Source organism: Crocodylus porosus, unplaced genomic scaffold, assembly GCF_001723895.1.
Source record: "Crocodylus porosus isolate Cpor-Errol unplaced genomic scaffold, CroPor_comp1, whole genome shotgun sequence".
NCBI classification, from domain to species: domain Eukaryota; kingdom Metazoa; phylum Chordata; order Crocodylia; family Crocodylidae; genus Crocodylus; species Crocodylus porosus.
The window spans coordinates 95,823,593-95,848,155 of record NW_017728886.1 but is presented as its reverse complement, the minus strand read 5'-3'; the positions used below and the strand labels follow the sequence as shown (position 1 = coordinate 95,848,155).

At 40.2% G+C, this 24,563-nt stretch overlaps 1 protein-coding gene across 1 annotated transcript in view; it reads right to left on the bottom strand.

Moving 5' to 3' along the window:
• CNTNAP2 (contactin associated protein-like 2) overlaps positions 1 to 24,563 on the bottom strand; it is a 1,403,431-nt gene that overhangs the window by 594,465 nt on the left and 784,403 nt on the right. Inside the window, exon 12 of the mRNA XM_019535795.1 lies at positions 21,019 to 21,125. Coding sequence (XP_019391340.1) covers positions 21,019 to 21,125 — 107 coding nt within the window. The remainder of the gene's footprint in view (positions 1 to 21,018; positions 21,126 to 24,563) is intronic.

Sequence of the window (24,563 nt, the reverse complement as noted above, 5' to 3'; positions counted from 1 at the left end):
GCTCAGGAGAGAGAAGATAAATTCCACTTGCAAATACCAATGCTTGGTCAGAGTTATCTGAGTACCTGACTCTGCTCTGACCTTTGTTTGCAAAAAAATACAACCCTTTATGCCGGCTGAGTGTGTGTCTGTGATTTTTGCGAGCCTCCAGAGAAATGAACCGCAGTTTATGCATCAGAGTTGTGGAGGGATTAGCTGGAGAGGGAGTATTGAGAGTCATGCATGTGGAGCTTGAGGAATCAACTAGACCTCATTCCAGGTGCAAGATTATATAGCTTGTGTCCACAAAGCTGCACAAGGTGACTGCCCAAGTCTAATGGTATACATGGCAGTTGTCTCCAAGGATAAGTGAAGGCAGTATATCAAAAGATAGCCTCATTACAGAAGTAATTGGCAATAGCATTTTTTATTCTTTGGGTGTTTTTTATGGAGTAGACTCAGTGTTTGTATGCTATTGTGACAGAGAGCCTGAGGCTTTCTGTTACTTCAAGAAGAAAAGCAGGCCAGCCAGGGAGCTTTGCAGGCTAGGCAGGGGGGAGCAGCTGCCGGTTTCCAGGGCAACAGGGCTAAGAAAGCAATTACCAGCCAGCCCAGGCAGTCACCTGACCGGATGAAGGCAAGGCCCTGGAACATATGAGCCCAAGGCTGGAGCTGGCAGGGGAGGCTCTTCCTAGCTGCTACAGGGGAAGGAGCTCCTGCCCAGGACAGCCACCGAGGGATGCTGGGCTGACTGTTAGCTGCCTGTAGGAATGCAAAGGCTCAGGGTGCTCAGAAGAAGCCTATGCTGGGAGGTACACTGACACAAGGGAAGAAAGGTTTGCCCTCTTAAAGGGACAGAGAGCTGTTTTCTCTGATGTTGTTTATATTACAGCCCAGAGGCTTAGGATTTATGTTGTTTCTACTGGTGGTTAGGGATGAGGCTGGAAGGGGAGGCAAGGAGGACTCATTAGTGTCCACGGGACACTAGATTGCCTTCAGCCCTGCCAGGGCCAGGCTGAGGGCTTGAGCCCTTATTGAGCCCAGACTGCCATACAGGGAGCAGCTAGGCCTGTGCGAAGCAGCCAGTATTTGATTTGGATTCGGCCAATACAGGGGACAGTGATTCGATTTGGTGATTCAGATCACTGTCCTGAATCGATTCAGTCAAATTGGATTTGTAAGATTCAGCACTGATTTGGTGCAATTTGATGATCTGGCTATAGCCTATAATGGGGAATCACTAAAATACCTTTTACTTTCTCATTTTTTTGCACAATTGGATGAAAACAGCAGGGATGGTAGCCTCTTCTGAGGGCATGAAACCTGCCAGGTTTCAAGGAGATTGGTGGAGGCCAGGGGCTTCTGTAAAAGTGCATCTCAACCTGTTGAAAACAAACTCGTGTCGTATGTGTGTGTTCATAGATTTCATAGACATTAGGGCTGCAAGGGTCCTCGGAAGATCATCAAGTCCAGCCCCCCATCCGAAGGACAGGAAGTCAGCTGGGGTCATAGGATCCCAGCAAGATAAGCATCCAAATTTCTCCTGAAGGCATTCAATGTAGGTGAATGAACCACCTCCAGTGGCAGATTTTGAGGGCTCGGACAGTGAAGAAATTCTTCCTTATGTCCAGCCTGAAATGGTCTTGCTGAAATTTATAACTATTTGACCTTGTCATCCCTTGGGGTGAACAATCATCCCCCCAGATCCTGGTGAATACCCCTGATAAACTTACAGGTGGCCATCAAATCGCCCCCGAGTCTGTACTTTTCCAGGCTAAAGAGCCCCATGGCTCTCAGCCTGTCGTTGTAAGGTCTGTTTTCATGACCTCTGATCATGCACGTGGATCTTCTCTGGACTCTCTCAAGCTTCTCCACATCCTTTTTGAATTGTGGAGCCCAAAACTGGATGCAGTACTCAAGCTGTGGCCTCATCAAAGCTGAGTACAATGGGAGAATGATGTCCTGGGATTTGCTTGAGAAGCACCTATGGATGCAAGCCAGTGTTTTGCTTGCTTTACTGGCCACAGCATCACATTGGAGGCTTATATTCATCTTGTGGTCAATAATGACCCCCAAGTCCCTTTTATCTGTAGTGCCAACCAGCATAGCACTGATAAGCCTGTAAGGATGCTGCAGCTTTTTCCTCCCAAGGTGCAGAACCTTGCATTTTTTGGTGTTAAACACCATTAGGTTCTCATCCGTCCATTTCTTGAGCATCTCAAGGTCAGCCTGGATCACCCTCCTGTCCTCAGGTGTGGATGTTAACTGGGTTTCTGGTTGTAGCTGTATTGGTCAAAGCAACAGGCAGGCAAGGTTCTTTGAGTAGATATGATATCTTTTGTAAGATCAACTGAAGAGCTGGAGAAATATATCTTAGCAAGTTTTCAGATTTAAAAACACTTTGTCAGGCCAAGGAAGCATCTGCAGTTGGTGTGTATGCTCTTCCTGGATGGAATGAATAGTAAAGAAGCTAGAGACTGGACTGCAGGCTAGAATGCCAGTGAATGAAAATCTAAATTGAGGCATCAGGGGTGAGAGACAGGATGGGGGGAATGTAGCAACCAGGTAAAATTGGAGAGGTACCTGGGGAGTCAGATGGCAAGCAGCTTATAGTGTGTCATAAATCCAATGTCTATATTGAGTCCATGACTTTTTATAGCCAGTAGATTTATGAAGTGAAGTTTGTAGGCTTGTCTACAAAAGGAGTTTTGTATATTCAAACAAGCACTGAACCTCACTAACCTCATCACCAGAAGCCAAGTTTCTACAGCCTAAAACACACCGAATGGATCCAGACAATACCATAACAATAAATGCAAAACCTGGCAACATATGTCCAGTACCCCCACAATTACTACACTGCACAATAGAACGATCACGATTCCTGGATCTTATAGCTGCACCTCCAGAAATGTTATATATATCTCATCAAGTGCACTAAATGTCCTAATGGTACATACATAGGAGAGATCAAACAAAAACTGTACACCAGAACGAATGCACACTGGACATTTATTAAAGACAATAACACCCAGTTACCAGCGGGGGTACATTTCTCACAAGAAAACCACTCTCTCTCCAATCTCTCAGTCCTGATCCTCAAAGGGAAATTACAAAAATCCTTTTGTAGACAAGCCTACAAATTTCACTTCATTAATCTACTTGATATAAAAAATCATGGACTCAACATAGACATAGAATGTCAGACTATAACTTATCTGACATCTGACTCCCCAGGTACCTCTCCACTTTTACCTACTATAGCGCTCCCCTCCCTCCCAGCCTGTCTCTCACCCCCTGACACCTCAATTTATATTTTCACTGACTGGCTTTCTTGCGTATCAGCCCAGCCTCTGGCTTCTATACCATTCATTCCATCCAGGAAGAGTGCACACACACCAACTGCAGATACTTCCTCAGTACCTGGGCCATGGAGGAGTCTGACACAGCTCGGCAACCCTCCTGGGGGTGTGAGCCCCTGGATATGCATGCCAGATGAGAGGAGGCTGTCCCTGCCACCTGGGATTGGCACTAGGTGCAGGCATCATCGAGCACCGGTCACAGGCAGCAGCAGCAGCTTTCTGTCATTCGGGGCGCAGATCCGGGAGTCCACACCCCAGAGAGGAGTCCGGCACAGCCCCACACTCCTCCTGGGGTGTGGGCCGCTGGATCTGCATGCTGGATGAGAGGAGGCTGCCACTGCCGGCAAGTGTCAGGAGCTTTGCTTTAAACAGTGTGAGGTGTAGTTTCCCAGAAACTTCTGCACCTATCTTCTTGAAACTTGGCAGGCTTCGTGCCCTCAGAAGGGGCTACCATCCCTGCCCTGCAATTTTTATCCGAATCAAGCATGAAATGACAAAGGTTTAGGAATTTTCATGATTCCCCACTATAGCCTATGGGTGAAACAGCAAAACAGCGAAACAGGTTCAATGAAACAAAGCAGAACAGTGCTTCAAAACGAAACGAAACACTGTCCCTTTGAAATGGTGAAACAGAAGTTGAAACAAAACAGTGCTGTTTCACACAGCCCTAATTCTCTGATGCTGCTGATCTGCTGGAAGACACAGCTTAGTAACTGACCCTAAGGCAGAAAGCTCAGTTCAAAAATGCTGCTTTTTATGCTGTTTTTCCACCCCTCCCTCAAAGCACTGGGATTGGATCACAGTTACTGGCCAACGACACATGTCAATATCAGAGCTGTCCTTCCCCCCGTCTTCTCCCTCCCTCTTTGTACTTCCTGTTTCCCTGCAAGCAAGTCCAGCTTTGAAACTTGAAACTTTTCAAAACTTTCGAAAGTCAAAACAAAATGGTGCTGTTTCACACAGCCCTAGTCGGCAGCCTCTCCATTAATTTATATTTCCATCAAGGTATGGCAGGTGAGGCAGGAGTGCACACTAGGGGCAAAGCAGGGCATGGTCATGAAGCCACTAGGGGGCATCACAGCCACCCCGGGTCCCTGATGTGTTTCAGTTATAAGCTCCTTTACTATACTATACTTTAGTTTTCCTGGTGCAAAGGAAAGGTTACACTTACAGTAATCATGTGCTCTGTTCCTAAAACGTTACATAGCATCTGAAGAGACAGATTGCTACTGTTACAGTCATGTTAGGGCATCACTTACAAGGAAGAGAACTGAACCCATGCAGTAGAATCTATTGTCATTTTCTCATTTTCAAATGTTTAAATTTCTTGCTCAGCTACAATTTGTTGTGTAACAGTAAGCATGTTACTCTTGCTCTCTCTCTCTGCCTCAGTTCCTCACCTGTAAAATAAGAGTAATAGGACCTCCCTATCTGGCAGCTTAGAACAGAATAAATTCTGTGCCCTGTCTCTCTCAGTTCTGAATCAGAATGATTCCAAACCAGTCCCTCCTGACCTTATAATCTATACATATTGTGAAAATTTGCCATGTCAGCAACTGATTGACTGGAAAGTAACCTTACTTTCAACTAGCAGCGTACACAAAAATCATCAGTAAAAATGGATTTCAGTGAACCTTGTGCAATAGTTTCAGAATCACTAATGCTTTTCAGTGACTGTAGGATGGTAGTTAGTTAAAGAAATGAGGGGAGAGGGTTGTTAGAGGTAACAGCAAATCAATGGTTGCAGTATTAATTGGCAAATTAAGACCTCAAACAAGAAAATACTAAACTTGAGGCAGTATGACTATTCCCAGTGATATCAGTATCATGTGCATCTAGATAGATAAACATAAGTATCTATGTCTAAGAAAAACTTCGACATCCCAGAAAAAAATCATTTTGCCTTGGAGTCATATGATAAAACACAAATTTCATTACAAGGAAAAAAAAGAAAATGAAATATTTTGACATAAAATTGTGATTTATAAAGTCAGAAAAGAACACAAGAAGCACTAAAGTGGGAAATGCTATGAGATGGGAATGCTTAGTTAACATCAGTTTCTATCATCATTTACTATTAACACCATTTTATTGAAACTGTAGCTAGACAACAAAATCTATCTGCACAATGTTTAGCAAGGCAAATGATGGCAGGCTAAGGACAAGAAGAATCATGGTAATACCATTTTTAAAATAAATGGAGTGAAACTACATTTACAGTGGATTAAGGGAATGCAGCACTATTCAAGCAATCAGAACAGCAGACAAAACAGATGTATCAGCTACTATTTTATGAGGCTAAACTCTTGTATGCTACATACACATAATTGACAAGGAATTCATTTAACATCAAAAACATATCTGACAATCATGAACCTTTTTAGAGAATGGTGGGTGGGAAATTTTTCATTGTAACAAGTCTCTTTTGGCAGGTCAATACATCATTTTAAGAGAGCAGGCCCACCTCTTTCAAGGTTCAAACCTTTAATACTAAAGCCCCATGATAGAGGTGCTTGAAATGTTCCCTCCTGCATAGAGCACAAGACCTTGTGCCATCCATGCCCCACTTTGGCAAACACTATCACAAGCTGAGTGATCAGTTGACAATGTTTATCCTTCTATACCGAAGCCCACCATTTTGTACTTTTGTAACAGTCGCCTTAGGATACAGGAACTGCAGTTATCTCAGATGTTCTCTGTCCACCCCAACCTGCTTCACCATTTCCTTGAACATTTTGGCTCTGCTGAACAAATTCCTCCCGTTCTTTCTCCCTAAGTTAAGCATTTATTCATTTTCAGAGTAGGAGTCTGTCACTAATAATAATAATGACTAATTCTGACAGCTTCTTTTAGCCCAACCACTTCTGAGACTGGCTAGAAGGGAGAACAGGCACCAGTGTCTGTCTGAATAAGAAACTAGGGATGTACAGAGCTGATAGCAGCACCAGTTGGCAGCATCATGTGCTGTGTCCTTTAGGTATTCAAGTATGCTTATATACACTACTGCTCCTCCTGGCTGGGGAAACCAGGAACAACATTCCTAGCCACCTCCCACGAAGAGCAGCCCCGAGGGGTCCAGGCAGATTTGGCTTGTGATTGCACACTTGGAAAAGAAACTAAAGGGTATGGTGCATCTAGTGTGCTTCCTCTCTTTAAACCGGTCATAGAAGTGAAAAGAGGGCAATAAGTAAAACGTTTGGTCATTTAGCTTAAATATACATCCTGTTATTGTGTGCCTCCCAAATTATTCAAGATTTTAAGGAAATCTTAAGCAGGCTAAATATACTTTTACTTTGAATCTACTAGCGACCACTTCTAGCCACAGTGTGTGGGCATGAACATTTCTGTAGCCCATTTTTTAACTTTTATTAAAAACCAAGCATGCAAAAGACATTCCTCATAGCACCAAAAAGTTCTAAAGGAAAAAAACCAACAACCCCCAAACAAGCCTTTGAATGAAAACTCAAGAATTACCTTACTTTTTAAAACCTGTTTGTTCCTCCAAAATTAAAAGAGAGGGACCTCTCACCTCATCCCCAAACTAAATTCTGATAACTGGCTGGTTGGCATGGACTGTGTGGGTGGCCAAGAGTAATCTCCTTACAGAAAAAAAAAATAACAACCCCCCCACCTTCCTCTTGAACTACTCCATTCATATTGGCTTCCTTTTCCTTTCCCCCCCGCCACCACAAGAACTGGAACTAATTTATGTCAGCAGAGTACAGAGTGTATGCACTGTCTGAGATAACATCAAAGTAATGTAATTAAGGTGATGAACCCAGTTCTTTATCATAAAAAATGAATTAATCTCAATATACTTTTTAGCAAAATTTACAAAAATATTTTTAAACATATAAACTTGCTATATATTCATTGTTTGCTTCCCCCTCCCCACTTCTTTCCCCATTTTCCTTTTCTGTTTGCCTTAGCTGGTATCTGTTCCTCTTCAGTTTAGTTCTCTATTATGAGACATTATATTTATATTTATATTGTATATGAAAATTCTGTTACTTTTCCCTTTAACGTTACCCTTCTGTCTTTCCTTATTTCTTTGAACACTGTTTATTTTCCACCTTCACTTCAACTGATTTTTTGTGCACAATTCCCTGCAGCATTTCTCTCTTTCTTACTTTTTATGGTCACTTTTTTTCCCTTTTAGAAATTCCCTCCACCCTGCCCCGATTCCTCTTGATAACTTTATTTCTACACTTTGTCTTTCATGCTTATCTTTTTACTCATGTGCTTCCTTTTCTTTTCTAATTGCCCCAGGGAGCCCCAGAGTGAATTTTCACAGCACAGTAGCCTGTCTGGTAGTGGTGATGGAGGGGTGCCCTAGAGAAGGAAATATTGGGCCACTTGGAGTGCCAGTGAATGGCAAGGGGTGGCAGTAGACACCTAGTGTGATTGCAGGAATCGTGATAACAGGAATCGTGCCAGGTGCCTCCTGCCACCACCTGCCATTTGCCAGAGCTCTGAGGGGCTCCCTTTCCCCACTGCATGGCATAGGGCTACTAGACACCTGGTGCTGCCACCTGCCATTCACTGGATCCTGATCCTTCCTTCTGCAGAATGCCCCCGTCACCTAGCGACATTGTATAAAGATAGAAAAAGACTGAGCTACAGCTGTTCCCTTTCCCTCCCAACCCCCTGCCCAGCCCCCCTGCAGCTGACAGCTGGCCACATCAAGAGGTGGAGCTGGGCAAAGGGGCTGTGCTGACTCAGCTCTGTGAAAGCCCGGAGGTGGGGTGAGCTAGGTGCTCAGCTGAAGCAGCTAAGCATGGGCTGGGTGCTGGTGCATCTCCCTGTGGGGCGCTTTACAGGGGGCCGCAAAGCAGCTTGAGATGGTGGCAGAAAGTGACCTGACTTGAGCTGGTAGGGTATCTTTTACAGAAGTTCAATATAGTGGTCTAACCTAAACTGATTAAATCTGAGACCATGTCAATCCAGGTCTATCTTAGACTGGGTTCCACCATTTTTATACCAGTCTATGTTCATTGAACTTTTATTCAGTTATGGGTGTGGATCACATTCCACTCACTCATTTTGTGCAGTGTCTGTACCTGGCCCAAATGAAGTCAGTAACAGCAAGAATTCTCATGTGTACTCTGGAAGGGCTAAGCACCTTGTCAGATTAGTCAATCTGAGTCCTTTTACCTTTCTTTCTTAATGGCTCTACAAAGCACTAGGATTTTTGATTGCATTACACTTCAGTAATGCAGAAATGTTGCTATTAACGTCAGTGAGAATGGGAAAGCAGGCAAAGATAAGTCTTAGGACTGAACTATATGCCACCTCCTCTGGGATTGCCAGTCATATTTGAAGATCCTTTCCTCCAAATTAGTAAATCATTAGTCCAAATTATTTTCTCCTTCTCCGAGTTCAGTTTAGGATTTCTTAACACTTGTGAACAGGCCTACAGACTTAAGTTTCATTGCTCCTGTATACAGCAATCATTCCTGAGCCACCCCTGTCACTCATCCAAACCTCTGAAGAGCAAACATCTTTATCTTTATAAGCTTCTATGGGTGGGAAAATGAGGCTGCTTCTCTGCATTTTCCAAATACTTTTCACTGGTAAGTAAAACACGCTTGCCTCTTTCTGGACATCCTTTTATGGGATGACATGTCTCTCAAATAGTCAGTTTCCATTGATATTGATGAAAGATTTTCTCAAGTCAGGTTGAGAGAATATGATCCTTGGTGCATTTACATTTTTCTGAGAGGAACACACTGTTGTGTTGTCCTTGGAGCAGAGCTGGAGGCAAGCAACATGAATAAAATTATTTGAATCTAGCGATGTTGGTATGCATCTGATGCATGACATTTTCTTCTTTTTTTTTTTTTTTTTTTTTTTTAGCTACAGAGCCATCAGGGAGATGAACTTTATCAGTTACAATCTGCATCCCAGTGGGATCAAGGAGGAATTACTGTGTGCCAGGCTTATGTCTATCCACAAACAGAGAAAAGAGTACAGCAGTCCTTTGGAAGCCATATCTCCCACTGTACTTTTACATATAATATGGGTGGGTCCCTAAGCTAAGTCACAACTAGGACCATAATAGCAATGCTATTTATAATGATTACAGACAGCTGAATTTTTTAGAATAATAAATAGTTTTGCAAAAATGGTCTTTTCTGACACTGAATGGGTTTTTTTCTAAAAACCTGGTTTTAATGCCTTAATGTTTAAATTTACAATGCAAAATAAAGTATTTCAATATGATTTTCTAAACTGAAATTTGAAAAAATCTGTTGAAGTTGACCAAATGCATTTTTTCAATTTTGCATACAATAATTTGAAAATTGGTTAACAATGCCATAAACCTAAGTTAGAACTTTTTTCCCCAATATTTCTTGCCAATGAGATCTCCTGCATATGTTTTTTTTTAACCTATAGATCTTAAAGTCCTTTAAGCAAAGTAAGTGTCATTAGCCCTCTGTGCAGATGAGGAACAGATGATGATAACAACAAAAAAATAACTTGCCTGAAGTCACACAGTAGATGAATGGTCGGGTGGGAAACAAAGCCCAGGCCTACTAATTTCTATTCCACAGCCCTACCCATTTGAACATGCCTTCTATTATTATCTATTAAATATGCAGAATTTGTCAGCCAAGTTGTTGCCATGCATATCTCCTGAATACAGGAGGAATGGTGCTAAGCTTTGATATCAGTGCTTGGTTAACTGTTGGTAAGTGCTGCCTTTTAATGCAAGTATAATTGGAAAAAAACAAGAGAGAAACTTTTTCTTCTAACACTTTATGACTCCAGAATTCTTTTTGAGGGAATATATTACATAATGAAAAAAAACAACCCTGCCTAGAGATGTACTTTAAGTACAAATCTTCATTTAGATGCTTATGTTTTTGCAGTAGATCTTTGGATTAATTTAGCCCTCACCCATGGTAGAAAAAGTGAGAATTACAAATAGCATTCAAAATCTGTTTTCCTTCTCTAATGGTAGTCAATGGAATTTTAATATCAAAACCATAATAGTGTTTTGCAATTTAAGTGTTTTAACAGTGAAGTAAGCAATAAGCTAGATTTTTTAATAAAAAAGATTAATAGAAAACTAATTAATTTTGTAGGTTTTGCAAGTTTTCAGGGTGTGATGTATTCCTACTATGCTTTTATTCCATACATGGGTAGTTTTAAAATAAGTACCTACTAATTTTATGTTCTTTTTTAATTGTCCTCTGAAAATAATATTTTTGGGTATTTTTTTTTCATAACAGCACTGCATAGGTGATAGTTTTTCAGGCAAATCACCTACCAGTTCATCTCTCTCCAATACAGGCCCTGATTCAATAAATTCTGAAGTACTTGCCTAACTTGAAGCATGCAAGCAACTCCACTGAAGTTAATGAACTACTCATGTGCTTAAAATTAGTACCTCGCACCAGTACCTTGCTGAACTGGAGGTCTTGCAGTACCCTGCATTTCCCCTGGATGCCTGCATGAGAGTTTTCCTTAAAAATGACAGCACATTGCGACTGCAGTGCAGAATTGGATTCTACCTTGCAGTACATGCTGACCCATCGAAGGGGGAAGAATTGCACAGCAGGACTTGAAGGCAGGCTCAGGCCTATTTCTTATCAGCATCGCTACAGAGGTTTCCTCATTTTCTATGAAATTCTAATTTTAACATAATACATTGCAGCCTGCACAGTTATATTTTATTTTGCTTGTCCACTCTGGTTTTTTCTCTATAATCTTAAGCAAGTTGTAACAACATTATCACTCTCTCAAAGTTGCAGCCCTTTTTATCAACAGTTATCATTTTCTTATGACAAAAAGGCAAATAGTTTCCAATTTATCACACTGCTTAAATTCTGTAAACACCCACTATTTTATTTCAAATTTAAGTAGGAGTAAATCTGTAGCAATCTACAGTGTAAAACTGAACTACAGTGGTGTTAGCAAGGCCATATTTTGGCCACTGATTCATTTTTTTGAAATAAAAACCTGGACTTGGCAACACAGAATAGGGCTTTTCATTTGCTAGCTTTATATGGATTCATAATAGTGTTAAGAGCCAATCTTGACACTTGAGGGCGTTGCATGTATTTTTATGTTACAAATCCACTGTCAAGTGATTTTTTTTTCCTCTAGTAAGGTCACATTAATAAATAAAAGCCAGTTTAATGGTGGTCTGCATCCTTAAAACAAAGCAAGAAGCATATTTTCCAGATCCTGGAAAAACTCATTAATTTATAGTTACTATCAGAAAGTTAGAAAATTACTTTTCAGCTATTATATTAATATAGAGGTGCAGAAATACTGCTATACATGATAACACCTAACATTTCCTTTCAAAAGCTTAGAGAGGAGGAAGATGTTAGTATGTTAAATAAAACACTGAATCAGCTATATGATTCTTCTGAGAAAGCGCTACCAACATAACTGATACTTTATTATATTACAGAGCTTGAACTATGGCTTTTTTAAAGGGGTAAGAAAGCAATAACTAATATTAGAGATTAAATTTTCAGAGTTTATATCCAAGTATTTCTAAGGCCCTCATCACTATAGTGTCTGAGCATATTTGACTTATCTTTGGCATTTTTAGGAACAGACTGGGAATATTTTGAATGGCAGAGAATAAAAGTTTCTAACTGTTAAAAATATCAAGTATTTCCTCATAAGGACTGCATGCCTGCCTCTCCCATAACATTTTTCTTTCTTTCTGAACTGGGAAAAGGAAAGAAGGCTTACTGGAGAGCTGTCTGAAGGTATCCATTTGAAGCTGGGATGATTTTACAGGCATGCTGCTTCACCTTCTTTCCAGGCTCTTAGAATAGCACACCCAAACCCCAGAGTTTGGGAACAACACCCTCCCATTCCTAAAGTCTACTTTAGTTAGCGTTTTGTCTCAAAACAAACAAACAGACAAAACCAAAAAGGCAAAGGAAAGAAAAGAAAACTAAAAAATAAAGGACCTTTATTTAGTTCCCTGGGTTCTCTATATTGGAATCCCTGTGCCTAATTTAGCAACCCAGCCCTCATTTTGGAAGCCTCTCTAGCACTGGTTCCCCAGCCCCGAAACTCTACCAAATGATTCTTTTTACCATTTCTCAGTCTTTGACTTACTCCTCTCCTGGCTAAGGACTACAATAGCTTCCTCAAATTCCTCCACAAGATCAGCAAGTAGCTTCTTTCCAAGCTAGCTAATAATGTGCCTAATCATTCCCAGATGAATTTAATAATATCACACTTATCTGGGCCAGCTGGGAAAGATGAAAGCCCTGTACTTTCTCATCTACAAGATTTAAGATGGAACAAGATCTGTGTTTTAAATATTTTTTAACTGTCCTGAGATCATATATCTTCCCCTCAGTGACTGTTTTATGGATTTAAGATAATTCTTTCTTCGCACCTGGAGGGGGTGGGGGTGGTAACTGGCCTTGGAAACCATCTCATCTATCCTCAAAGAACCAGAACCATATCACAGTCTTTGCATCTTTTAACTCAGACTAGGAATGAAATTTTGCTCCACACAGCCATTATGGATTCACTAACTAGCTAGTGAACCTATTTGGATGAACAGGAGATATGTTTGAATGGGACAGATGACTTGGTCTCTACAAAGCCCAATTTTGCCACTGCAAGATTTCCTAATTCAAGACAACGCCCACAGAAGCAGCAAGTTTCACAGGCACACATTCAGAAATGTCAAGGTGATAATTTGGCACAGCTCTCACACAAATTCCCACTGGAGAAATGAAAGAGAGCCAGCTTTGTGACAGCCCTTTTCAAAATATAAGGTATTTTTTATTGTGCCATAACTTCCTTTTGAAATGAGTTAAAAGATAGGCCCCTTCTCGTCTTTTCAATAGGATTTTCCTCAACAGAAAATTCTTATATATTTTTTACACTGGTCTAAGCCATTATGGTCTCAGTCTGATTAACAGTGGAGAAGGTTATAAAACAATATGCTTGCTTTGGTTTGGAAAGATCCAGGCATCATTTTACATCCTAAAAATATATACATTTAAGTGGAATTTAACTGTGTGGAGCTGGGGTATGTGCAATGCTATATTTCTTCAAATCTTTTGGTGAGATCTCCAGAACTACCAAGTTATTTAAAAAATGCTTTATTCTCCCATTTCCATCTCTTAACAGGGAACAGGCTTAAAAAAACCCTAAACTGTTCTGCTACTGTTAGAGATGGTAGCTTAGTTCTGATAATTGGAAACTTTTTTCTTTGGCAGGGGGTAGCCTTAATTTATGCTTAATTATCTCAGCTTATCCATTTAAAAGCCATTACTTTTGTGTGTTTGTTGAGTTCAGCTTCTCAGTCATTAATGAGACCACACATCATTTGCTTGCCCAGATAGGTGATTCTGATATATTGTCGAGAACGGTTTAAAAACAAAATGAATATGTTATAGAGAAAGATGTAACCAATACTAGGTTTTAAAGCACCTAAGGGAATCTTCAAACATGTACAAGGCTGGAAGCAACACACCAAAAATGAGAATTGGCAAAGAAAAAATACACATAAAATTGGAAACAATTTAAAAAGTGTCATATCTGTGAATCTGACTGTTATGCTTAGACAGTTTTCTGTTCCCCAAACAGACACAATAATTTCTACTTTTAACATAAAGACGTCATGAAATTTAATCTCTATTAGTATCACTCATTATTTTACTACCAACCAAATAATAAGAACTGAGAACTAATGAAATAATATGTGAAGTGTTCTTTTTTCTTGTACTGATTTCAAACACTTTAATTGGTGTTTTTAATAAAGATCTAGTTTCCTTTTAAAAGTAGCATGGCTCAGTGGTGATTGCACTAAAATGCCAGGGAGGTTAATGGGAATTTTGCACAAGTAATGAGAGCAGAACTGAGCATGAGGTTTGATAATGGATTATAGTCTTTTGTTTTTACTCTAGGTTACTGGTTCAAATGGACGCTTATTTAGTAGTGAGTGAAAGTCATTCCCCTGCAGCCATTCCCCTACTCAGTGACCTATGTGAAATGAAGTGGGCATCTCGACCCAATCTCCAAATAGAAGGCATCCACAACACACATACAGAAAGGTTATCATTAATAGGGTTGGTGTTAATAAGTTCCCAAGATAGCAATTGGAGTGGAGTAGCCAACAATTTCACTGATGTGCATACCAATCTATCTTTCCACTCTACATGTTCTTCTTTTAGATTAAAAAAGAGTTACATCAGTGGCATACTTTATTCTTCCAATGCCCATGCTACCCCAGTGAAGGAAAGTGACAAGGTAACTGGTTCTTTGATTCTGGAGTTAAAGGGTTTTATTCAGCCCTCTTTATCAGCCATATCAAGTGGATTTCCTTAGTGTCAAGAACAGAAGATAAAAAGTGGAAAGACATAGATACTTTATGGGTGCAGCACGTATGTTCAGGTAAACCAGTGGCAGAACCTCAGGACAAGGTGCATGTCTGGTACTCTTAGGAATTGACAAAAGAACGAAATAAGGAATTTAAGTCAGAAAACACTTGCTCAGTACACCTGTGATTTATGCTGAAAACGGGGTGGGAACCCAGCCCATTTATCAGGCAACTATGGTATGATGTGTATACTTTACTCCAATATCCAGTACATTCGAAAGATAGGAAGCAGTGCTTTAAAATGAAGACTATCATACAGTATAAAATAACTGCTCATATTTTAATGAGACACCAGGAATTTGCTCTTTGGCACAGTCATTCTGACACATTTCAGAAATGTTAATTTGTTTTTAAAAAGAAGCAGAGAGAAATATGGCAAGGATCTAATAAAATAGTTTATCTTTAGGTTTCCATGGGGGAAATCTCCCTTCTCCTTCCTAAGCATCCTCTATAACATGTGGGCATTTGAAACATCAGTGTGTTAGATCATTAGTACCCTGGAAACAGGAATTAGTAAGATGTTTATTTTTTTCAGTGTCAAGATGTCTTGCAGAGTCTGATTTAAATGGGACAGATGTCTTTGGGATTGCATTCTGTACACAGTATGGTAGCTACTTTTTCTAATCACAGTGGTAGGGAAAACATAATTGGGAAGATTTATCAATGGGGGAATCTTCATAACCTAATATTAAGTTGGCGGTGTCACCATATCCCTTTTTATGTGCTATGAGGAAGGCTTATGCTTAACACTGGTGGTGGTTCATTTTTAATAGAAGCCTTCAGTGTGGAGAAAGGGTAACCCATGATCCACTTATTAAATGAAGCAATCATATCAGGAAATTAGTCAGCGTTGTAACATAAAACAAAACAAGACTATCAGAAACAAAAGTAATAGTGCTTCCTCCCCATAGGTAAAACCTAAAAGAAGTCTCTGAAAAAGGGAGCATGGCAGCACTCACAGAAATCTCTGTAGGATGGTTTGTTAACCTCTGTCCAGGAGGTTACCTTGGGAGTCTGAGTTCAATGCAACATCAAACTAAAAGAGGAAGCCTGCTCCCCCAGCCGCAGCACCCGCCTCTGGTCATGTTCCTGTGCTAGCAAGGGCTACTTCTGTTTTCTTCATCATTCTTTTCCCTCAACAGAATAGCAGGCATGGTATACAATACATAGCTGAGGTGGAACTTAGCAATTCGGCTTTTCATTGTGCTTTCTTCCCTTTCCAACTGCTCTTAGGAACTTCAAATGATGCAGAGCAATCACACACCTCTTACCTTAGTGACTACTTTCGGAAAGTCACACAGTATATTTACTTTTTTCCTAATTCATATCAAGAAACTACACATTCTGTTCAAGACGACTTCTGTTCTTAACAGTGAAAATGGAAATAGAAACCCCCCTCTCCCAAAACAGTCCTGATCCTTAATGCATCTCTCTTCACTACGCTTCTGCTTTTTTAAATAAAGGCATTGAGAGCTCTGTTTAGCTTTTAATGTTGTGGGACATAGATGTCCCTGTATCCACACAAAAAGTTCTATTTTATAAAATAACAGAGAGAAACAAAACAAAAAAAAACAGTATTCTGTTTAACATAATGAAATGTCCTTGCTTTTTTTATACATCATTACACTTCTGACAATTGTGCCTGCATGCAGGGAAAGCAGCCATTTTGTTCTTTAGGCTACTGCAACCTTTACAGATAAAGCATACCTTGTTTATTCTTTACTTCTAAACTGTATCTGTTTTCTCCAAAATAAATTTATTTACATCAAAATTGTATTTATATACAGAAAAACTATAGTAGGCAAAAGTCCATTATCATGCTATTGTTTTAGCTAGAAGTAGGAAAAAGGGCAAAATGTTGATATTTTTAAGTAAATCACTAGAGGTCTTGCTGGAATTTAAGTAGTTCCACCATGAAAGGGATAGTTTGTGTAGACTAAATTTGTTTTTCTGATTACTGAATTTGGCAAGCACCATAATCAAGAACCAAAATTAGCCTTTTGTCCATACAGACAGCAATACGAGGTATCACATAGGGTACATACAGACATTTGGGGAGGTTAGATTGAGTTAAAAATAGCCACCCAATTTAAGATAAATGTAAGGATGGGAGGGACTAGTTGGGGAGGTTTTGGAGGGATTGGGAAGGGCAAGAGGGGTCTTTTGTTGGGGGGGGGTCATGGGATTGTGGGGGCTGGCAGGGTCTGCAGGGGGGATCAGGGGGAATGTGGGATCCATGGGAGGGTTTGGAGGGGGAAGGGGGGATTTGTGGGGGGGCTTGGAGAGATTGGGGGACTAGAAGGGTCTACAATGGGATTGATGGGTCTGTCAGGTTTTAGATATCGTGGCTTCCATTGTCATTTGATAAATATAGTATGACCAGGACTGTGAAATAAAGCCATTTGGATTCATATGGGTTGCTTGCAGACTTTTTTTTCTGTTTTAGTTCAAGGAAGCTATCCCTTGAGTTTGGCTTTGAGTTTCAGCTTCAAACAGGCCCAAAAATGAAATTCAGCCAAAGTTGCAAAGCTTTGCCTGGTTTTGGATCAAAAGCACAGAAAAGTGCAGAATTCTCAGTCCAAACCAAAAATCACCAATAAAAAAAATCACTAATATGCAGAAATGAAGTTATTTTGTATGTGTTGTGCTCTTTCTTAGAGTCCAATTCAGAAAAAACTTGAGCATCTGAAAAATCAGGAAATTCAGAATGAAAGTATATGGCAATGCAATTTAATGCTGCCTTCTTCAAATAATGTCCCATACAAATACACATTTGAAATTTGCCTTGGCAGGCAATGCCGAACACTGAAGAATTAGGAAAGAGGACTGCCATTGCAAGAAAGAAATGTATCATCTTTCCTAGGGCAAAATTTTTGTTTTTGGAAATTACCAAAGACAACCCACCTACACCCTCTGTTGAGGCTACTCCACAGAATCACTGCAGCTACAGGGGGCTGAGATGGCATGGTCACTAAGGCACATGGTTGACAGCCTTGACATTGCAAATTTGAGGACACAGAAGAAGCATTCACGGTGTGGCCCTGTCAAATTCCAACAAAGCTGTGAATTCTTTTTGTCACAAGGAAATGAAAAGGAAGGAAGGACTGCATCTACGAAACACTACAAGTTAGTGTGCCTGCAGTCTGCAGATAATTTATAGTGGCTATTGCCAGCTCCAGTGGATGTAAGTAAATGTTGTATGGGCACATCCATGAATACTCTATCTCTTGGTCTGAGCATCACTGAATTGAACATCCTAAAAGGGCATTAGCCCTCACAAAGCAGCTTTTGTTGTTTTGTTTTTTTTAAGTCAGCAAATAAGTTTTGGCCAGAAGAGATTTTTTTCCCCCGAAGAGAAGAAAACAATTAAAAAAAAATACAGGAACATTCATGGGAAAACTGAAATTAAATCCTTTAAAGAAATTTTAGCAGACTTTCCAAAGCAATATATCAAGAAAGGGATTAGTTTGAAACTTTGGTTGCATTACAAAGGTAAAGGTTCCTGGGCTGCCTCTCTAGGTGACCTGCAAAGCTGTAATCCTATGTGCTTTATCCCTACTGTATCTGAAAAAGAGGCCAATGAACTTTAAATCCCCTTTTGATATTTTGGGCTAGTAGCACCTTTTCCTTCCCCTATTGTATTATTTTACCCACAGAGGACAGGTGAAAATTCTATTAAGAAAAAAATGCTCAGCTACCTAGATTATTATAGTTTCTTGGTTAATGAACATGGTCCCATCTCCCTGTGCTTTCTCTTTGGGACTCAAGGAGGAAAGGTAACTTATATTTATTTATTTTCAAAAACCCATTAAACAGTCAAAACATGTTTAAATAACTAACTTTCCCTGCATGCATTTATTTCAGTCAACTAAATATATTTTTCGCATATACAAAAGAATGATTTTCATTGTGGTTGCATTAATATGGCAGAGCACATGAAAAAAAATCATAGTTGAAGGGCTCAACAAATAAATATATAAAATTATTTTTCTTATTTTGCCAAAATACTACTTAATTATGAAATGGCATAGATCCTTGCCTTTCCTTGCCTTGCTCTTACTAGGAGCTTGTTTTGCATAGGGACTACATACTTGGTCATATATATATGGCATGTCTTCTCTGTAATAAAACATCATTTACTTATCATTTGGGCCCTGAGAAAATTGTGGTTTGCTTGTAGAAAATTTGTGGCATGTGTGCAGGTATCATTTTTCACAGAATATTCATGGAACTACCACTGATCTTGGCAAATGGGTCCCGGTACTTCTGTGGCTCTTCCGTGAAAAATGATACACTTACCTTCATCTGGCTGCCTGGATGCATCCTGGCCACACCCCCAGGAGCTGCTTGCAGGCTGTGAATGCTGCAAGCCTGCAAAGGGAAATCTGCACTTTCATGCGTTTTTTCTGGCACAGGCTCAGGACCCTTAAAAATCACAGTGAGGTGCTAATTTCATGGTATCCATAAAGTCCATGAAATTGCAGTTTTCTCAGGGCCCTATTCATCATATCCCTTTGAAATGTTACAATCTAGTATAATTGCCTCGAGCTCTTTAGCAACCAGTATGTTACAGTCATCAGTGCATACACCCCCACACTTGATGACGATGAAGTCAACAAGGAACAGTTTTATTGTGCTCTTGACACAGTCCAGACTGCCTGCCACTGCCAAGGAAGACAAGCTCATCCTCATGGGTGACTTCAGAACAAGAGCTGGGCAACACTCTGAACTCTGGAGTGGCACCATTGGTAAAGATGGGGTGGGGAAAGTCATTGGTACCTTTCTCCTCAGCAAATATTCAGAGCATGACTTGTTCACCATGAATACTATCTTCAGACAGAGTGACAAATATAAGACCACTTGAAAACACCTACGCTCCAATCACTGGAACCTTTTTGACTATATTATTGTCAAAGCCCATGACCGTATTGATGTCCCTATCACCCAAGTCTTGAGAGGTGCAGATGACTGTTGGATGGACCACCATTTAGTTAGATCAGCTGACATACAGCTTGCACCATGACACTGCAAACAACTGAAAGGAATGCAGAAGAGATTTAACATCAAGGAACTCCAAAACCAAGCTAGATATAAGGTTCTTCAGCAATGCTTCTTCTGTGAGCAGCAGGTCAAGAAAAGCACAGTCCCTAGTTGGTCTCTTCAGTACTTGCACCAGGAAGCTGTACCCACCACTCTCCAAAAACTTGTTCATTTGCCTGTGAACCGCTGTATTGCTGATTTCTGAATAGTAACATATATCTCAATCATTAAACAATGATGCATTTAAAAGCAAATGTTGTGGGTCCTTTCAGAAAGTGTTCCTTGTCCCCCAGAATATAACTGGTTTTTTTGTTTGTTTTACAAGATAAGAGTTATATTCATGTTCACAAAGAAGTTTTTGCTCAAATCCAGAACAGATTTTGAGGGCAGACAGAAAACATGTAAAGTATCACCATTTTTAATCAGTGTAAGTAAAATCCTGCAGAAGATAAAAACTACAGGTTACACCTCTCAGATTTGCAGGTCAATATTTCATATAGCTCTAGCTTCAAGTAAATGTTATAGAGCAAAGGGAAATATGAAAGTCTGAAGTAGACTGGAAATTGGATTTTCTACCTCTTCAGAAATACCCTGTTTGCCGTTCTGCTGGCAAATCTTACCTATTCATTCTCTCCTTAATATGAAGAATGTGTTATATAAGCACATACATGGAGAAAGTGACAAAATCATGGACATTTTCAAGGTGAGAAGTATAAAAGTTTGCTAGGGAGACTAAACCAACACCCCCCTGCAAGAACCCCACAGTAGCTGGCCCTGCACATGTATGCTAGTTTCTGTATAATATGCAAGGACCCCTTTTCTTAGCTTCTTGTCTCCAGGATATCAAGAAGCAGCAGCTGCAGTTAGTACAGGAATGTAAGTGGTTAACACTGCTGCTTGTAGCACTTACTAAAATATAGGTAATAGTTTAACTGAAAAATTGTCAGAAGGATCAGTTTGCTTATATGTTTCAGTATTATCGATCTTACGTTATCACCAGCGGCAGAGCTTCCAATAATTGGTTAGGGGAGAATCATTGCATCCATTTGAAACTCTAGGGTGGAATTTTAGGTAGCAACTGAAAGGTAGACATGACACCAAGGTAAATATCCTTTTTTCTCCTCCACGTGCTAAAAAATAGCATGGGCTTCTTTAGCAAGTTTAAACTTTAGGATTTTATCTGTACATCTCAACAAAAAAGCATCAGCATTACATATGTCCATTCTATATTATGCCTGGGAAACAGTTTACAGTATCACTTACAATTATGACAAGTGGCACCACTGTATCCAGTTCCATCACACGTACACTTGAAGCCATCCCAGGTTTGGGTGCATTTACCACCATGTTCACAGTGATTTGGCACACATCTGTCAGGACAAGATGCAAAAAGAAAATCAAAACCAGATAAGGAACAAGCATTATGAACGGCCAGATTTTGAGCTGATTAAACAATACATCATACTAGTTCCTCTTTGTCCTACTGTGGTTAATTTACCCTTAATTAACAGAACTCTTAACAAAATGTGCAAACTGTAAAAAAGATGATGCATCACAGCCTTACTGTGGTCCCTCTTCAGAAAAGCAAGATAATGATGAAACATCTTCACATAAAAAATTAAGCTTTTAAAACCACTTATGACTGGGAAACTAGTGCCATAACAAGAAGAGCATCGTAAGTCCTAGATCCTCCTTCTGTGCAGATGGTGTCATGATTCACAGATTCAAGTACTGTACCATAAAAGATTGAACGTTAACAAAGAATGATACTGAGTTTCTATTCATCTTGTTCTGCCAATAATGAGATGAAGCAGATGCAACTTGTCTGCCAACTGAGGTGGAAGTTACTTACTCTGCATTATTAAAACCAACCAGGTGCTGTGGACTTCAGTATAATAGCTTTCAGCAGGATTTTTCTATTCACCCACACTTACGTCAAGAACAGTTCACCTTTACCCCACCTATTTGCTCTCTCACTCCACCTAAGGTACTGTCAGAGAACTCAGAAGATGCCAAAGAAAAGGTGGAGCAGATATGGGGGAAAGATCAGATTATACATTTACTGTTTGAAAAAAATCACTAAAAATGATTTCAGATATTTGAGTTTGCCTACTTTCATTTCAATCAAAAAGATTACTCTAAATAGAAATTACCACAGTATTTACTTTTTATTTTGAGTTTAAGTCTATTAGATTTCTTTTCATGGAATGTGCTTTCAACTCTTATTGCAAGGAACCATTTCCCCCCTTTATTTAATGTAATTGTAGCCAGGCTCAGTTCAGGCTCCATATTTTCTTAGAAGGAGCTTAAGAAATTTTCTTTTCACATTGAGTTTGGCCAAACAAAATCTATGAACTACACTTTATCATTACTTGATGAAAAGATTAGGAAACCTAATCCTAATCACGAAACAAATGAAAATGGCAATGCAATATACATTAAATGATATTTTAAAGGGTGTTTTAAAGTATTTTTAAAAATATTCCTGTGATAGCTATTCTGAAGCCCAAAGAATATTTCCCCATTAGCATATAATAATTGCCTGACTATGAAATAATTTGGGGGATGAGAGAGACCAACAGGGACCTATATTTACATATTATTTCTAGTAAATTAACAGGATGGTACAGAAACCATAAAAAAGAACCCTTTGGCAGGAAACATTTACACATGGGCATTGCACAATTCACTTTCTGATCATGCTACTATCATTTCTATATACCATAGTAAATATACTTTCTAATTTGCCTACGATCTCTTTTATGAGGTGTGTTACTGAAATATCCTAAGGAATTTCCAAAAAGACTGAGTTTTGTTTTTAAAAGCTGCTTAAATAAATTTAAGGGAAAAAAATAACATTTTTTGTTGCAGTAAAAATAGACTAGCCCCATGTCCAAGTCCTGCCTCTCTCAGGCTCTGGGTCCCCTGACACCCAAGTCTAGGCCTGCTCTTGGCCCACTGGCCCCCAGTCTGCCCTAGGCAGGGTTCAAGGAGACCATGTCCCTCTCAACTGCTAATGGGACCTTCAAAACGACCCCTCTGAGTCCCACTCAAGCCACCAAACCCTAAGCCCTTCTAGCTATGATTGAACTTCTAGCCTCCTGGCTACATATGACATACTCCTACTCAATCATAGGCTTTAGTCTGCTGCTAGCCCTCAGCCCCTTCACTTTCTGTCTCTGGGAATGATGCACCCACAGTCTGCCACTTGGCCACAGGCAACCTACAGATAAGCTATTCCCTCTTAGCCTCCAGGGCCAGGCTGCTTGCCTTGTTTCAGGCCCTGGCCTATATATGTCCCAGGCCTTGCCCCTTCATGGTTAGGTTACTTGCCCCAGGTTGTCTGTAGGTGCCCTCTAATTAGGCTCATTAATTGGGTTCATGGCAACACAGCTGCAGCTGTGCCCCTTCTCCCCTGCAGGGATCTCCCTAGGCATTTTCTCCTTTGAAGTGACAGAGTCTCAAGCTCTCTGTTATATGCTCTTCTTAATCCGCTACTCAAAAACAGGGAAGAATTGGTGGGGAACGTATAAGTAGATGGCAGCTTGGGCAGCAGTGACCATGAGATGATTGAGTTCAGGATCCTAAGGAAAGGAAGGAAATAGAGCTGCAGAGTAAGGACCCTGGACTTCAGAAAAATCAGACTTTGACTCACTCACCTCTGGGAGGCCAGTCTGAGGGGAAAAGAAATCCAGGAGACCTGGGTGTACTTTAAAGAAACCTTATTAAGAATGCAGAAATGAAACATACTGATGCACAAGAAGACTACTAGCAAGTATGGCAGGAGACCAATTTGGATAAGCAGGTAATCCTTCAATGAGATAAAACAGAAAAAGGAACCCTACAAGAAGTGGAAACCTGGACAAACTACTGGGGATGAATATAAAAGTATTGCTACGGCATGCAGGAATGACAGCAGGAAGGCCAAACCTCAATTGGAGTTGCAGCTACCAAGGGATGTGAAGGGCAACAAGAATGGTTTCTACAGGTATGTCAGCAACAAGAGGAAGATCAGGGAATGTATGAGTCTGTTACTGAATGGAGGAGGCAACCTAGTGAGAGATGATACAGAAAAGGTTGTAGCAGTCAATTCTTTTTTTTACTTCAGTCTTCACAGGCAAGGTCAGCTCCCTTACTACTGCACCTGGCAGCAGCAGTCTGGGAGCAAGTGAGTACCCAACAGTAGTGAAAAAACAGGTTAGGGACTATTTATAAAATTTGGACACGTACAAGTCCATGAGGCCAGATGCAGTTCACCCAAAGGTGTTGAGGGGTGTTGGCCCATGTGATTGCAGAACTGCTGGCCGTTATCTTTGAAAACATGTGGTAACTAGGAGAGGTCCTAGATGATTAGAAAAGGGCAATTATAGTGCCCATCTTTAAAAACAGGAAGAAGGAGGATCTGGAGAACTACAGAGCATGTCCTCAAAAAATCCATTTCTAAGCACTCAGAGGAGAAGAAATGATTATGAATAGTCACCATGGATTCATGCCAGACCAACCTGATTCCCTTCTATGATGAGATGACTAGCTCTGTAGATACAGGGAGAGCAGTGGATGAGATATATCTTGACTTTAGCAAGGCTTTCGATATGACCCCTACAACATTCTTACAAGCTGGCTAAGGAAATATAGACTGGATGAACTGATCCAAGTTGGACAGAAAACTGGCTGGCAAAACATAGAAGTCAATGGCTCAAGGTCTATTTGGCAACTGGTATCAAGTGGAATGCCCCAGGGGTTGATCCTGGGGCTGGTTTTGTTGGATATCTTCATCACCAGCCTGGAAGATGGCATAGAGTGTACCC